Source organism: Amblyomma americanum, chromosome 10 (assembly GCF_052857255.1).
Source record: "Amblyomma americanum isolate KBUSLIRL-KWMA chromosome 10, ASM5285725v1, whole genome shotgun sequence".
In the NCBI taxonomy this organism is placed as follows: domain Eukaryota; kingdom Metazoa; phylum Arthropoda; class Arachnida; order Ixodida; family Ixodidae; genus Amblyomma; species Amblyomma americanum.
The window spans coordinates 55,615,003-55,631,735 of record NC_135506.1 but is presented as its reverse complement, the minus strand read 5'-3'; the positions used below and the strand labels follow the sequence as shown (position 1 = coordinate 55,631,735).

The 16,733-nt window shown below is 53.6% G+C and overlaps 1 protein-coding gene across 5 annotated transcripts in view; it reads left to right on the top strand.

Annotated features, from left to right (window-relative positions):
• LOC144107038 (uncharacterized) overlaps positions 1-16,733 on the top strand; it is a 439,706-nt gene that overhangs the window by 15,801 nt on the left and 407,172 nt on the right. The window contains exon 3 of one of the 5 annotated variants that reach the window (XM_077640026.1): positions 3,780-4,139. The exons of the other annotated variants lie outside the window; for them this stretch is intronic. Coding sequence (XP_077496152.1) covers positions 3,780-3,793 — 14 coding nt within the window. The 3' untranslated portion in view covers positions 3,794-4,139. Of the gene's footprint in view, positions 1-3,779; positions 4,140-16,733 lie in introns of those variants that run through there. 5 annotated transcript variants of the gene reach the window in all.

Genomic DNA, 16,733 nt, shown 5'->3' with positions numbered 1-16,733 from the left:
TCGTAACCTCATTCAGCTTGCGGTAGTCCACGCAAAGTCGATATGTATCGTCTTTCTTTGGAACCAAGACTACCGGGAAGCCCCAAGGGCTGTTAGACCTCTCAACAACGCCAGTGTCGATAAGTTCGTCTAAGGCGCTGTCCAGTGCTTTTCTCTTGGCCAAGCTAATTGGTCTAGGATTGCACTTCCAAGGCAGTGCGTCACCCGTGTCTATTCGGTGCCTGACTAGGGTAGTGAGGCCCGGGCAGTCAGTGAATGTCGCGTTGTACTCGTAGAGGAGCGATGACAAACGTGCCTTCTCCCTCTCCGTCACGCTGTTCACTTCCGACAACAAGGGGTGCGCTGACCTTCCCTGCGCGGCAGAGCAGCTTTCTACCGCGGCAACCTTCTCTCTGCCCTCTCCCTCAGCGGCGATGGTCCGCTCGCCTCCTGGATCTCGGGCTGGCGCGGTGGATTTGTCACGGTCTCCCCCCGCTCGCGCCACGTTCGGAGTCTGAATGGTGTGCGACGCCGCGGGCGCTTTCGCGAAAGGCTTCAAGGCGCCTGACGTGCGCTCCCTGTAGCCTCCGCTGCTGATGTCTATCACAATACCTGTCTTGGCTAGGAAGTCTCGTCCAAGAATTACAGGAGCGGATAAACAGGGAAGATGAACGAGGCGTCGCCGCACGCGTCTTTCCCAGCGAACCACTATCCTAGCTGCACCGCTTGATTGCGCTGTGCCGCTCGCGAGGCGAAAAGTGGTATCGCACTCTCAGCCGGATTTTGTTCTCGCGGAGATGGTTTAACACCTCGTCACCGAACAAAGAAGCGCTTGCTCCTGTATCTAGTAACGCGGTGAATTTCTTTCGAGCTATTGTTAGCTCCATGAACGGCGCTGACAGGTCAACAGAATTTCCTACGCGACATGCCAAAGGCGCTAGCAAACCGGGGTTTTCTGTGTACGCCGCGCGGAATCGAAGGTCGATCACCGGCGGCTTTGGCCGTTTCCCGACCGTGTTTGGTCACGGGCGGGAGGGCGGCCACACTCGCGGGCGAAGTGTCCCGGCTGGTCGCACCGGTAGCAACGGTTGCCCGGGCCCCGACGGGCTAGGCGCTGGTCGCCCCGTTCCGGTCGGTCATCTCGAACTCGCGGCGCGGATGGTGGGGGCCGCGTGTCGGCCTCGCGATCTCGCCTCGGTTCATTCCGCTCTGCGGCAGCGTGTGCTGTTCGCAACGCGTAGCTGAATGGGTCCAAAGCGCGGTCGGTCAACTCCCAACCCCTTGGGACACGCTCGTCAGCAAACTGTGCTGACGCTTCAGTTCTAGATGGACTGCGCGCTGAGCTGCCATTCCACGCGCAGCGCGGCTCAAGTGACAGCGATGCGGGTGGGGGCGGCCGATACGCTCGCGCAGAGAGGATGTCTCCCTGAATGCGCTTCGCCTCAGCTGCCAGCTCATCCAAATCTCTGAACCTGACTCCTCTCAGGTAAGCCGTGAAAGTCGGGTGCGCTTGTCTCGTGACACGCTCAACTTTCTCCGTGTTCGTGGCGCGAGGGTCAGCGAGGCGATAAAGTTCGTCCATCGCTCGGACGTACTCTAACAGAGACTCGTCGGGGTGCTGGGTTCGGAGCTCCAGCTCTCTCCTGAAACACCACTCATAGTTTGCGGGAAGGAATTCGTCGCGGAAGCTTGCGCAAAACTCCTCCATTGTCCTCGCTCGGTTGCCGGCTAGTCGGTACCAGCGGGCCGCTTGCTCCGTCAAAGAAACAGGCACAACACGCGCGAGCATTTCGGCGTCTGCGATTCCTGTCACTTGCTGATAATGCAGCAGACGGTCGAGGTACTCATTTGCTCCCGCAATGTCGTGGTACCCCGTGTAGGTAGGCAAGTCTATCCTAACACGTGGTGACTGGGCCGGGGCTTGCAAATTGTTTTGCAAAATACCCGCTAGACTCTGCATAACCTGCATTGCGTTCTGCAAGAGCACCTCGGATGATTGTGGACTAACACCCCCGGAGTTGGGCGCAGCCGCTGATGGCGTCGAATGATGTGGCCTAGGTGCCTCATTGTTCGCGCCGCGGAGCGGCGAGGCGCCCGATGTGGAGCCCTTCATGCCAGGCCTAAGTCCTACCAACGCGTCAGGGGATGTTACTCGGCTATTCCGCGTGGAACGCCCAAGATTCACAAATTCAAACCCTTCCAACGGCGCGTCAAGTAGGGAGCCCTGGTTATGTGCCGCTGGCTCTGACAGCATAAACAAAGACTGCAAGTCACTCCTGTCGGCTGCCATCCTTTGTTAGGGCGACGGTAGTCGTTCGCTCCAACAAAGGTCACTGCTCGATTGCCTAGTTCGCCCCACGTTCGGGCGCCAAGATATGGGGTCACTCTGCGTCCAGCCGGCCGGGAAGGCGAGCTTCCGTGCACACGCAGGCGTTATTTAAGCACGCAACACGTTTCCCCAACCCGTGGCGCAGAGTCGCAGCCACGGCAGGTCCGGACGAAATAGGCAACGGCAGGGCACGCTAGGAAATAGTTTATTATCCTAACGCGAGGTAAAGCACACTGCGGAAGAATGTTCTATCCGTAAAATAGATGTTCCGTAGCTCACCAAGTCGTTGACGTCGACCGGCGTTGGTGTTCGGGGGCCGGCGGGCAGCGAAAGGGGTCCGTGGGGCACTTAGGTAAGGTCCGGCGGCGAGAGACCTTCCCGCCGCGCGATCACCCCTTTTATCCCCTCGGTCATTGCCTCCCTCGCAGCAAATCGTTACCGTCAGGCTTAGGCGTGCTACCCTCTCCGCAGAAGGCGGCGCGCTGCCGTGACGTCACGTCAGTGCTGGGGCGGAAATGAGCAGAGTCGCGGGGGTGCCTTCTCTCCACATTCCTGGTGGCCAGCGCGCCCGTGTAAGTCACGGTCGCCGCTGGCGCGGGGGACGAGGAGGGGATACCAGTGTATCCCACAAGTGACGTGATTGTTTGCAGTGTGTGCTGTGCTCATCATGTTTACAATGAGCTTGTCTTTCCACTGCAAATACAGCACATCACGGCATCGCAGCCAGCGAATATCCCCTCGAGGTGCTCTTTTCTCCCAAGTGGTGTCTTTCAACTGGCAGGGAAATCCGCGACGATCTTTGCGCGTTGTTCCACAAGAGAGAGTTTTCCTCTCAAGAAGATGTTCAAAGAGGGAGGTGGACGTGTAGCAGTTGTCAAGGTAGATAATGTAGCCTTGATCCAATTATGCATCACACAGGCGGGTTACTATGTCATAAGTCAGTCCCTTCGAGCTGGGTGTGTCTCGCTTCCCGGTGTAAACACTGAATTGCACAGTGTAGCCTGTGCTAGAGTTAGCAAGGACCCACAACTTATACCCCCATTTGACTCCCTTGTCACACATATACTGCCGAATGCCCGATCGTCCTTTTGATCTAACCGTTCATCCACGCACAAATTTCGGTATGGCTGAAAATGCTGACATGGCACGTCATTCGCTGCAGTAGATGCGTGATCCTGTGAAGCTTGCCATCGCGGGGTCAGTCTTCTCCAGGTCCATGACACTGAGAAAAGCAAGGAACGCGAAAAATCGGTTCCTGGGCATAATCTTTAGAGGAATGAGGCCCTAAAATGACGCCGACGTATTCCAGCATAGATGGAGGCGAGTCAGTTCCACAATTCCCATGTAGATCAGGATTTCTATGCACTGCATTACTTCATCGGGACCGAAATTCTTCCATGAGCCGTCCCGTTCTGCGTACGTCTGCCTCTCGAAAATATGCATCCACGCATATTTGTTTGTGTTCTCGCAGATCATGTTGATTAGCTCTGCGGTGAAGCAGAGTTGGAATCTATCGACGGCCCGCACGAAGTGCCGTGCGCTACTCCGGACCGCGCCGCCAACTTCGACTCCCAAGATTCGTTTGGGAAAAGACTGCACTCGCTTCACAGCTGCAGGCAAGGAATCATGTCTGTATGACGTTGAGACCCTGAAAATAAAGAATATGGCTGTGAGTACATGCTCCGCCGCTTATAGCTAATAATTAGTAATCAAAATGTGCGCCGCACATAGAGCCGACACTCACCCGCTGGATGTTCCGGCTTGACTTGACGCTTCTTCGTCATCGGTGCTGAAATCTGATGTGTCCACATCTTCTTCAGGCTCACTACTGCTGATTGCATCCGCAAGATAAGCGCTCGATTGGCCAGAAACACGATGTCTTCTAGGAGCGACCGCACGTGAGGACGACGCCATGATTGAAGCGCTCCCCCGTCAATCGGAAACTTTTCGCACCGTGGGGATACGCGCTGCAAAGCAAAAAACCGACAAAACAAGGTGGATCACGTTGTGTGTTTCCCTCTTTCTAACCTAGATGGCGCTAGGCGCCCGCAAACGGCGCGAGCGCACGAGAATTTGAACTCGAAATGCATCGATCAAATTGATCTATTTGAATAGGCACGGTAGCGAAAGAGTTAAGAGACAAAAACCATCTGTCACGAACGGTTTGCATTACGGAATCAGCGTCTCATCTACACGACTCTAGGTGCATTCCTGTGAGTGCCCTTGTCACTTGTTAGCATGGCAACTTGACACTCTTGATTGCTAAGTCAATGGCACAATAACTTTTATTGAAGTTATAAGAAAACACAACCATATCTGATCAACTTCGAATCTTTAGCCCAAAACAAAGTAGTCTTTTCTTTCCCGATTTCACAAACCCCCCAAAAGAGAGGAAGAAAGAAATAGCTACTTCGACCGGCTACGCGGGGTGAAAACTGACTCGTCACCCCCGCGTTGAAAGGATTAGCCTTTCAGACGCGCCCGCTCGGGTCACGCTTTGACTGATTGTCCTGCTGTCAAGGGTTGACAAAAACCTACTGAAAAAAGCGATTCCTGACTGCTAATGTCTAATCCACAAACCCTCGACGCGCTCAGAAGGCCGTGGTAGCCCATGCAGTGCTGATAACTATCTCTTGGCGACGAACAGTGCCCTACTCGCGAAGCTACCCTTTTTTCGTGCCCCAAGCAAGCTCGGCTACGCTTTCGCCCTGCGGGCTTCCCGGAATACTGTGCTAGAGTTGAAGGACCCATCCTTCTCAAGTGCACGCGCTGAACCCGCCTGCATACGTGGTTTCTATTGCTCGATGCTCGCGCTCCCATCCTTAGAATGTCATGCAACTTAGCACCCCTTGACCTGTCGAGTCGCTTTGCTTTTTTCCTTACCGCCTGCCTGTCAGGTCGGGGTGGTCTGGGTCTTTCCGCAGGCCGATGCCTTTTGCAAAACCTCGCATCTGTTCCGCTTACAAGCTGCGGTCTTCCCTTTCCGTTACAACAGTCGGGTTTAGAATCACCCGCACATGTCGCCTGACCAGTAACCTTAGCCGCTAATTTGCAAGGTTCAATGCGGGAAGGTTTGGCTTTCCCTCCTGCCGCATTTTCATTAGTGCTATCGTTAGCACCCATCGGCGCAGCTGAATTTAGGTCCTGATATTTCATCTCTTTTTTTCTTGGTCCTTGCCCTTTTCCTTTTTTTTTCGCTTAGGCTGTTCCATGTGCGTTTCCACACAAGTAGCTTCTAGTTTTTCATTCGCACCTGGGAAGCCTCCATCCAAGTCTAAATGGCCTTTTCACAGCACCGTGTCAGCTCCACACAGCTGACAGACGGACCTTCTACTGCCCCCAAGTCGGGCCCATCCAAGTTTAAACTGGCTTCTTCGCAGCATGGTGTCAGCTCCACACAGCTGACAGACGGACTTTCCTTTGCCCTCGAGTTTGGCAGTTCACTTTCGAGAAAGTAGTCCTTTACCGCTTGCTTATCAGGCTCAGTGCTTTCATCGGAAATGCACTGCTCATCGTCCTCTGCCTCAGCCTGGCTCTCCGTACTGCATTCTAACCCAACTGCAGCTCCACACTCCTCATACGCCAGCTTCGCAGAGTTAGCTGCAACTTGTGCACTGACGCCGCAGTGACTCCACATCTCGAAATTGCCCCAATTTGCAATGCCAAAAGGGTTCCACTCTGTTTCCCATTTGATGCCTTTACAGAGCCGCCTGTTCTCAGCCTCGGGTTTGACTTGCTCTAGCTCTGCTGCTAGTTTCTGCATAGCCTCCTTGAGAACTTTCTTTTGCTCCTGCAGCTCTGCCTCTTGTTTCTGCCTTTCCGTTTCCTCAGCTCTTTTGCGCTGCTGTTTTTTTGCCCACCTCTCAGTGTTATTTCGAGCAATTTCAAAATCATCTTCTAATTCTGTTTCATAGCTTTTGATTGCCTGGATAATGTATGAATCTTTTGCGCTTTCCTTCACATCCACTCCCAACTCAACGCACAAAAACCACAGTTCTGCCCTTGACAACCTCGTCAGGTCCACTGTCGCTGCCTTTAAATATTGGCTTTGCTCGCTCATGGTGATTCTGAGCTACTACCCCTGTGCTACAGACATACACCCGATCAACCAGCAGTTAAAATTTTTAACCCAGAATTTGAAGCCTGGAGGATCCAAAGCAAAAACCAAGCACTCACTCGCAGATGCAGCACCATGTGACCCGGTTTGTCGCACCGCTGCCAACCAGTTGTTGGAGATGGTGCTTCAATCCCACCGTTGCAACCAGTTGTTGGATGTGGGGTTCAGAGTCGCTCTCGACGGAACCACAGGTCAGGAACGACGCTTGCTCCGAACACTGCCACCACCACCAGGACAGGACTGCCGACGAGTTAAAGGAGTTGGATGATGGGAGGAAGGTTACTAGTGGGTTTTTTACATTATTTACATAGTCAGAGATTACAAGTGAGCTTCTCTCTGAAGAGGATCTTAATGTAGGATCATAATGGAGTATGCAAAATGGAGCATCCAAAAAGGAGCATCCAGAAGGAGCATGATGGAGCATAATTTTCACTGCACACCGCCGTCCAGTTTTATACAGTTTTCTGTCCCTAAATTCCCCAGGTTGAGGACGTCTCTGCCACGGTGGGAGTGGCCTAAAACTTGAATTGTCACGCACAAACACACACCAACTCACATAGGGACATTCCCTCGTCACGTGTCGAGCCAGGGAGAGAGGAGGATGCCCTTGTGTCCACATCGACTGCTGAGGGAGATGTTTTATAACCGGCCGAAAGCCCCCACGAGGGGTTGACACCTATTCTTTAGATGTCAGCCGACGCACCGGACAAGATCGCACGGTCGATGGTCCAGTAGCCGAAAGGGACGCTTCGTTCTTGGCGATGCCTGTGAAGGCTGGCGGACGATGCCCGCTAATCCGCCGGCGTTTTCCCACGTCGACCGTCTTCTAGCGGGAACCAGGGTGCATTAGTTCCTTCAACTTAGTAACGACCATTGGAGATTAGCTGCCGCTCGATCACTGCGGCGGCCTCTTCGCTTCGCCCGGGGTCCGCTCGAGTGACGCTCTTCGAGGTACTCTGGTCAGAAATGTGGGGGCGATTCTTATCACGTTGCTCGGTACCATCCCGAAGAAGCTTAGCGTTGGTTTCCAGCAGGTGAGCCTTCCCAACGCCGCCGCTAATACAGACGGGCGGCTGCTGAATGTAACACAGCACTTTCATGAAACAGTGCACCTTTCGAATTCAAGGTTATGGATTATACAGTCTTCATAATGCTGCACACTATGCTGACAACATTGTAATGGCAGTAGATTTGCGAAAAAAGCACTTGGAGGTATTAAAAAAGCAGCTGCAAAGGTTTCAGCATATTCACGTAACCATTAAGGCAGTAAGATATATGTGGTTCGAACCAGTTTTCTGGCCAGACCAGAAGATATCGGTTACATGGCTACAAAAGTGTTTTTGCACCATTGAATAGTGCTGGAAAAGCACGGCATGGCTTCATGGAACAGTGGATGATTTTGGATGGGGATTCTGTTCATGACGTTTTCAGATTTTCTGTGTGAGAACACCTTCAAGCAAAAGCGACACACAAACAGCTTATTGTTCTTATGGACTTGCATGTGACGGTACAGGCTACTACTCTGTGGCTTATTTATTTGCATGAGTCAGTTGACGCGAATCCACCCAACGAAATCAAGCTGAGAGAGAGAGAGAAACAACTTTATTGCCATAGATTGGCGGGATTTAGGGCAGGTGGGCTTGGTGTGGCCCCCAGGTGGGGGCGACTTCCTGGGCCCACGAAATGAGTGCCAGTTGGACGCTCTTGTCTGGCCTTTTGAGGAGTTCGTTCCATCCATCTTCGGAGGGAGCTGGCAGTAAGGTTCGAGGGGGCGGATTTCCCGCGCAACCCCAGAGGATGTGAGCCTGGGTGGCGATTTCTCCCTGGTAACAATTTTGGCAGACGGGGTCGTATTCCCCGTCTGTGATGAGTGAAAGTCTAGAATGGCTAAGGATAGAGTGTGTCTGCAACCTGCGGAGCAAGGTGGCTTGCGCTCGGTTCAAGTCGGGGTGTGGAGGCGGGAACTGGCGTCTCATCTCTCTGTAGAGGTTGGTAATTTCGGCAAAGGTCTGGGGAGCCTCGGCAAGAGCGTCTGGGTCCGTGGGGCCGGCCGCCCGGTTGGTTAGTCCTCGGGCTAGTCGGTCGACCCCTTCGTTTCCAGAGTTTCCCGCGTGGGCGGGTACCCAGACCAGGTTGATCTTATGGTCGGGAGTGCAGCCGCGAAGGATGCGTGCAGCGGGGTGGCAGATAAAACCTGCCGAGTAATTTTGTATTGCTCTTTTGGAGTCGCTGAGGACTGTGCGCGTACGTGGGTCAGCGATGGCCAGCGCGATGGCGGTTTCTTCTGCCGCTGTCGGAGAGTGAGCTACTACTGTGGCGGCGGTGACGAGAGTAGACTGTGGCGTGGCTGCACAAGCCACGTATGTGTTTGCACTTTGCCGTGCAGCATCTACGTATATTGCGTGTTCGTCGGCAAGGTATGTGGCATCTAGTGCTTGGGCTTTCAGCTGACGGCGCGTATCATGGCGGCCAGGTAGCATGTTTTTGGAGATTGGTTTTATAACTAGGCGGCTATAGACCCCTATCGGAATGGGCGTCGTGGGGTGGACGTCGCCTATGGGGTTGATGTTGAGACGGTCAAGTATGAGCCGCCCGTGTTTAGTGCGGGAGAGGCGGTGGATTTGGGCGGTCTTGTGTGCCTCTATGAGTTCTGTGAGCGTGTTGTAGATGCCGAGTTGGAGGAGGTGCTGTGTGCTGGCGTACTGAGGTAGCCCCAGTGCCGCTTTGTAAGCTGAACGTATAATGCTGTTCACAGCTTCCTCGTCCTTCCGGCGGAGGTGATAGTAGGGGTAGGAGTAGACTATCCTGCTAATGAGGAAAGCTTGCGTGAGCCGACAGAGGTCATCCTCCTTCATACCTCTGCGGCGGGTGCTGATGCGGCGGATAAGGCCGTTGATCTGGTTGGCTGTGGTGCGGAGGCGCTGAATGGCCTCAGAGTTTTGCGTGTTGTTCTGTATTAACATACCCAGAACGCGAATAGTGCGGACCGGAGGTATGGGATGTGTGTCGACTTGAAGCACAATAGGTTCTTGCGGGTCGGGGACAGGCAGGCGAGCTCGTCTGTCCCTGATGACTAGTAATTCGGACTTCGTGGAGGAGCATGTGAGCCCGTTCGCCTGTACAAAGGAGTGTACTTTATCGATTGCTGTTTGGAGGGAGTTTTGGATTTCCCCGTCAGAGCCAGAGTTGGTCCACAGGGTAATGTCGTCGGCATATATTGAGTGTTTAATGTGAGGTATCTTTTCCAGGAGCAGAGGGAGGCCTCTCATTGTAGTGTTGAAAAGGAACGGAGATAGGACTGCTCCTTGTGGTGTTCCTCGGGTGCCTAGTGTGATCTTCTCACTGTGGAGGTCTGCAATATGAAGTTCTGCTGTACGGTTATGAAGAAAGTCGGCGATGTAGTTGTAAGTGCGAGTGCCTACATTCATTTGTGAAAGGTTTGCCAGGATGGAAGCATGTGACACGTTGTCGAAAGCCTTGCTGACATCTAGGCTTAGGATGGTTCGTGTAGCTCGGATGGGTCTCGGATCGAGGATGTCGTGTTGGATTTGCCACATAATGTCTTGAGTGGAGAGGCCGGTTCTGAAGCTGATCATAGTGGGGGGGAAAAGGTCCTCTTGGTCTACGTGAGTGTGGAGTCTATTGAGTATGACGTGTTCCATGACCTTTCCCAGGCAGGACGTGAGCGAGATGGGCCGAAGGTTGCCCAGCTCGAGTCGTTTGCCTGGCTTAGGTATAAAAATCACTTTGGCATGCTTCCAAGTGTCTGGAAGGCGACCCTCATGCCAATGTTGGTTGAAGAGGTCCGTGAGTGCTTCGACGGACTGATCTTCGAGGTTACAAAGCATTTTGTTGGTTATGTGGTCGTCGCCAGCGGCCGCGGTGGTTTTAATCTGGTTGAGGGCGGCGCGGACTTCTCCTGCCGTGATGTCGGCGTCCATGTTGGTGTTCTGAGCACCCGTGTATCCTGAAGGGATGGGAATTTCAGTGGAAGTATTGATGTATTTGTCTTTCAGGGTAGCGAGGAGTTCCTCATTTGTTCCCTGAAAAGCGTGTATGACACGGGTGAGGTTCTTGTGAGATGTGGATTTGGTGTGAGTTGGGTCCAGTAAATGTCTGAGCAAGAACCACGAGTTTTTGCATCCTAACTTGCCGTTAAGACGGTCGCAGGTTTGATGCCATTGCTCCTGACTCAGTTTGACGGAGTAAGCTTCGATCTCTCGCTCGAGGCGAACGAGACGGAGCTTGAGGGGTCGATTGTGCTTTTGGCGGAGCCAGCGAGCCCTAAGACTGCGCTGGGCCTCCCACATGTGTATTAGTTTGGCGTCGGGAGAGGGGCCATCCTCGTTCTGGGTAGTCGTGGAGGTGGCATTGGCGGTGTCTTCGAGAAGTGCGTTTGCCCATGCGTCCAGGTCGTCTATGGGGGCCGAAGTGCGTTTGGCGCGCACGTATCGGAAGGCGTCCCAGTTAGTGTGCCTGATTGTTCGGTTGGGGGCTTTGCTGTGTGTAGCCGTGAAGGTTGTGCTGAGAACATAATGGTCGCCACCTATGTTCATGCCGAGGTTTTCCCAGCATGCGTCTGGGATGTTGCGGGCGAAAGTGAGATCGGGGCAGCTGTCCTGTGTGACACTGTTTCCAATGCGAGTAGGCCTGTCGGGGTCTAGGAGTAGTGTCAGGCCCAGTGTTTGGGCTGTCTCCCACACTTTGGCTCCCTTACGACCGCATGCTTTGCGGGGGTAGCCCCACTCGGTATGCGGCGCGTTGAAGTCACCTAAGATGAGTAGCATCCCTGTTTGTGCAGTCGCGCAGGCCTTACGAACGAGGGTTGCCACTCGTGTGCTTTTGTCGCTAGGGGGGCTGTAGACGTTAAGGATGTGGAGCGGGGCTTGTGAGCGACTGTTCGGTAGGACCTGTACGAAAGTGTGCGGAACCTCGGGGTAACTAAGGTCTATATGATTAGCTGCTAAATTTCGGTGGACCAGGATGGCGGTGTTGGGCCGTTGGTCTGGTGTCGTTTGTTGGTTATATGCGGCGTAGCTGGTAAGTTTCGTGTCCATGTATGTTTCCTGAAGTGCGATGATGTGGGGGGTGTGCGGCTGGGCCTGCAGGGTGTGCTCCAAGGCTCGCCGCTTCGCCTTGAAGCCCCTGCAGTTCCATTGCCAAACTGTGAAGGGGGAGCTAGCCATCGCGTTTCCCGTAGGGTTCGGGGCAGCGCGCGCGTTGCACTTTCCGATGTGGCGACAATAATGGGTGCTGGGTAGTTAGGAGGGGTTGGCGACTGCAAAGGGGGTTGCTGATGTCGGGGGATTCCGTGAGGGTATCGAGCCTGGCATGAAGGGTGTTTGGATGTTGGCTGCCATTGTGGCGCAGCTTTCTACTAGAGACGGTCAATGGTGGGGGCCGAGTGCGAAGGAGGGCGCCCCTTCGAATTGGGGCCATTCGCGCGCATCAGCTGCCTCGAATTTGGCATCTATGTCTGCTTGTGAGGAGGGGAGAGGTGCTTTACCGCTTCGTGCGCTTAGGGCTGCTCAGTGTCCATGCGTGGATCACCTACAGGGTCGGATGTGGGAGCGTGAGCCACCTGCTGTGGTTGCAATTTGGGGTTTGCCTGTGCTGATTCTAGGCTATGAATTTTTAGCGTTTGCTTTGGCCAATTGTAGCTGTAGTTCCTTGACCATATCTGCCAGCTCCCTTACCTGTGAAATCTGGTGGAGAAGCGGTGACTTGTGCAGGAGTCTTCCATCCAACTTGTTTGGCTGCTTTGGTCCACCGGCCCGGGTCTTGAGAGCTGGCCCGAGAGCTGGGTGAGGCGGATGTGGAACGGCTGCCGAGTGCGGCTGGAAGGGCTGTCGCTGCCGTCGCTGCCAAGCGGGGGGAAGGAGCCGTCCCGCAGTAGGTTGTCGTCGCCCGCGTTTGCGGCTCTCGGGACCGGACTGGCGTCCGGGGGTTTGCCAAGTTGGAGCCCGGTATCGGTGTCAGTGGACCGCACGGGGAAGACTTGGGCCGAGTGGAGGACGTGAACCGGTATTTGCAGCTTCTGCTGCCTTGTAGGGTGGGCACCTTTGCAGACGATGCATGAGGCTTGGCACGTGGGCGGTGTTGGCCAGGCTGGAGGAGGGTCATGGGCTGCGCCACAAGCGTCGGCAGGTCGGCTTGTCGCGGGTGGGGCCACACATCCGCCCTGTGGCCTAGCTTCCGGCAGTTGAAGCATGCCTCCGGACGGCGTTTGTAGGGGTACACCTCAAAAGTGAAGCCGAGATACCTCACGTAGCGGGGTAGCTTGGCATTGGCGATAGTCACCACGAAATGTCGTGTGCGGCCCGTGCGGCGACTACGGGGAGATCAGGGTTTCGAGCTTGGAGCTCAGCGAGGATCTCAGAGTCGGCTCTCGTGACTGTAGGCCTCTGTATTTGATTCCTCGAGACGGAGTCATCGGGGGCTGGGGCGTACGGTGGCTACCCGGATGGGCATTGGAGTCAATCGGTTAACGTTTGTATTTTAGCATACAGGAACGCCCGTTCTTTTTTCCGGTGTGCTGATGGTAACAGTGTTGTTTGTGGGTTGGTGATGCGGACGTCTGGTCGGCGGTGATTGCAAGGCCGCCGTCGATCTTGGCGGCGTTGTAGATGGCCATCGCCAATTTGGCCCGGGCCGACTGCGTTGAGGTCGACGGTACCTTGCGGTCAGAAGACGATTTTTGTAGTCCTCTGTAGGCAGGCGAGGAAGTGGTGTTTTTTTAGTCGGCGGTGGTGGACGGCCGCCGGGGTCCGTTGGTCTGACAGGACAGTGGTGGCTGCAGGCGTTTGGGTGTTGGCCGGCGGGTGTTGCCGGTGGTGGCGGGGCGTCTGTAGCGGCGTTGCATTTCGAGCGCCGTCCAAGTGCCATCGGCCAGCTCCGCGGCGGTAACATCCGTGCCGGTGACTGTGTACTGCATCTTTAAATGCAGGGAAGCGCCGTCGAGGCGAAGCGGGCGTCGCCGCCGCAGGTGGGAGCAGAGCACGCACTAGGCGTGCTGAGCCGTTAGGCCTAGCTCCCGCGGTCGGGCGTTGCCGCAAATCGGCCGTAAAGTTGAAGACACTCGCCTGAAAGTAGTTAAAAGTCCCACAGGTGACGCCGGATGGGTGGCGGGCCGTCCTGTGAAAAATTGGTGGCTGTAAATAGCCGGAAACTGGTGAAATCGCCGGAAAATCGCAGACCGCATATAAGATGCGTCCGCTCGCTCCGAGCGCAGTCGGCGTTCCTCTCGAAATGCAACACAGACCATCCACCGCGCAAAATACGGCCATACGGCTGCGTGCGCGAATCGTACCTTTTAAATTCGTTGTCTTGAGACTATGTGACTCTTCATGGACTGCTTCCTAGATGTCACACTAGACGTTAGACGTCTAGAGTATTCAAATCAAGCTGAGCACTGGTCTCGGTGAAAGACTGTGTTTTGACTGCTGTTTTGGGGAAGGGCTATGTGGCTTTGCATGTCCTCTTTCCATTTAGTGTCCCGGCCTACTCAAGCGCCCCTCGATCTCTTCATTGCATGGCAATGAAGTGGGCAGACTACAAAGGGCGCCTTTAGGAGAATCAGCAAACTTGAAGGCTTATTCTACATATTTACAAATGTGAAGAGAATACGTAAACATGCCAGATTGTGGCTTGAATGTACCGTATTTACTCGCATAATGATCGCACTTTTTTTTTTTTAAATACTGACGCAAATTTTTGGGTGCGATCATTACGCGGGTAAATTTTCTACAAAAAATTTTTGAGCACCAAAAACGCAAACAAGTTGCAGGTCAGACGTCTTAGAACATATATCTCGATTACAACCAAAAATAAAAGCTGAGTAAGGCTTACCTTCGCAATAAACACGCACATTAAGCATCACATGGAGTGCACAGTGCCCATTTATTTTTTTTCGTCAGTACTCTAATCAAAGTCTGAATCCTCGCCATCCTCGCTTTCACTGCTGCACGACTCATCGGAAACGGCAGTGTCGTCGCTGGGAGCATCTTCACAATCCCACAGGAAGTCATCTTCCGTTCCATCCAAAGCGTTAAGATATGCCTGTCTTCTTAAAACTCTTAGCCACTACCTCGTCGGGGATACTGCTCCACGCTTCTGTGATCCACGAGCACAGCATCTTCACGGATGGCCTTCTAATCTTTCCGCTCGGCGTCAAATCATGCTGGCCCATCGCCATCCACTCAGCATAAAGTCGTCGAACGTTGTCCTTGAACGGTTTATTCAAAGACACGTCGAGAGGCTGCAGCAGCGAAGTCAGGCCGCCAGGAATGACTGCAATGTCCGTGCGCAGCTCTTTCAGCTTGGCACGCACGCTGTCCACAAGGTGACCCCTAAAACTGTCCAAAACCAGAAGCGAGGGAAGCAGAAATGCTCCTGGTCTTCCTCCCCAAACAGTCTTGATCCAGTCGACCATCAGGTCTGCAGTCATCCACCCTTTCATCTGTGCACGTATATGGATGCCACGGGGAAAGTTTCCCTTCGGAATAGTCTTCCGTTTGAAGATCACGTATGGTGGCAGCTTCCGCCCGTCGGCCGTCACAGCAAGCATGACTGTGCATCGCTGTTTTTCTGCGCCAGACGTCTTCACGAGGACGCTCCGAGCACCCTTCTCGTTCACAGTTGTATTCCGGGGCATGTCGAACGTCAGTGGAGTTTGATCGGCGTTTCCAATTTGCGACATGAGGTAACCGCATTTTTCGCGAAGCCTAGTGACGAAGTGATGGAAGTCTATCACTTTGCTTTCATACGCGGCTGGGAGCCGCTGGCACAACGACGTCCGCCGCCTCAGGGAAAGTCCATTCCGTCGCATAAAGCGAGTCGTCCAACCGGAGCTAGCGCGGAAATCCTTTGCGGCGATTCCCAGCTTCCTGGCAGTTGTGCGCGCCTGCGTCTGTATCATTTCTAATGACACTGCACAACCATCCTTGCGCGGGTCCCTCACGTATTCTAGGACCGCCTCCTCAACACGAGGGAACTTGCCCGTTTTGGGTCCACGGAAAGCCCGCCGTGTCTTGTTCGTAGCCATCAGCTTCTCGCGCTGCTTCTTCCAATAGCGTATCCTCATTTCGTCCACGCTGAAATGCCTACCAGCAGCGCGGTTGCCATGCTCCAGTGCATAGTCGACAGCCTTGAGCTTGAACGCGGCGGTGTAACTGGCATACCGCCCCATGGTGAAATGGCGTAAACTCGCACAAAAACACAAAGCACGCTACGACGCTGCCGAATTGCAAAATGGCGAACGCCGCAAAGCATGGAATCATGGGAACTCCAACGTTACTAGACTAGGTTGGGAACTCGTTGGAATGCATTCGCTGCGGGATGACTGCAGATCAACCACCAGGCGGCTCCATGTTCGGGGTGCGATCATTACGCGGGGAATTTAAAAAATGTAATTTTGACCTCAAAATTCAGGGGTGCGATCATTACGCGAGTGCGATCATTATGCGAGTAAATACGGTAGTTGATTGTCCCCAGTCACCTAGCTTGGGAGTCCCATAGCTTGTCGAGCGTCCAATGGGCCTCTATCCTCCTTATAGGCTCCGCCCTCACCACGCGACTGCACAATACACCTACATAGACACACAGGCAAGTAGTTCAGTTCAGTTCAGTTTATTTACCTTAAAGGCCCCCTTGTATCGGGTGTTTTACATAAGGGGTGGGATTTTAATGAAATGAGCAAACAAAACAGCGAATATTATTTAGCACTGAAGGTGATCGGTTACATGTTCTTGAAAAGTAGAGGATGAAGCGATGTTGACGATGTCACGGGGTAGGCCGTTCCGGTCCGTTGCTGCTCGAAAGAAAAATAAAGCAGAAAAGGTGGCAGTATGCGATGGCGGCCGGGCAGCTTGTAGGGAATGACTGGTGCGGTGAGATATGCGTGCGGCAGTTGTGATATACGGTGACCGATTGAGGGAAGAATGAAATAATTTGTGATAAAGGGTGAGACTTGAAATGCGACGACGGAACGAAAGGGGCGGTAGTCCTGATAATGCTTTCAATGAAGAAATGCTGACGTCATATGAGTATGAAGAATGGATGAATCGAGTGGCACGGTTTTGGACAGCTTCTAATGCATTAATTAAATAAGTTTGGTGTGGGCTCCATATGGCAGAGGCATATTCTAATTTGGGTCTGATGAGCGATTTATATGCGAGTAATTTTACGTGTTGAGGGGCAAGGCGGAGATGGCGCTTGAGAAAACCAAGTGTTTTATTCGATGCTGAAATGATGTTGCCAATATGGGTGCGCCAAGATAAATCATAAGGCAAGATGACTCCTAGATACTTA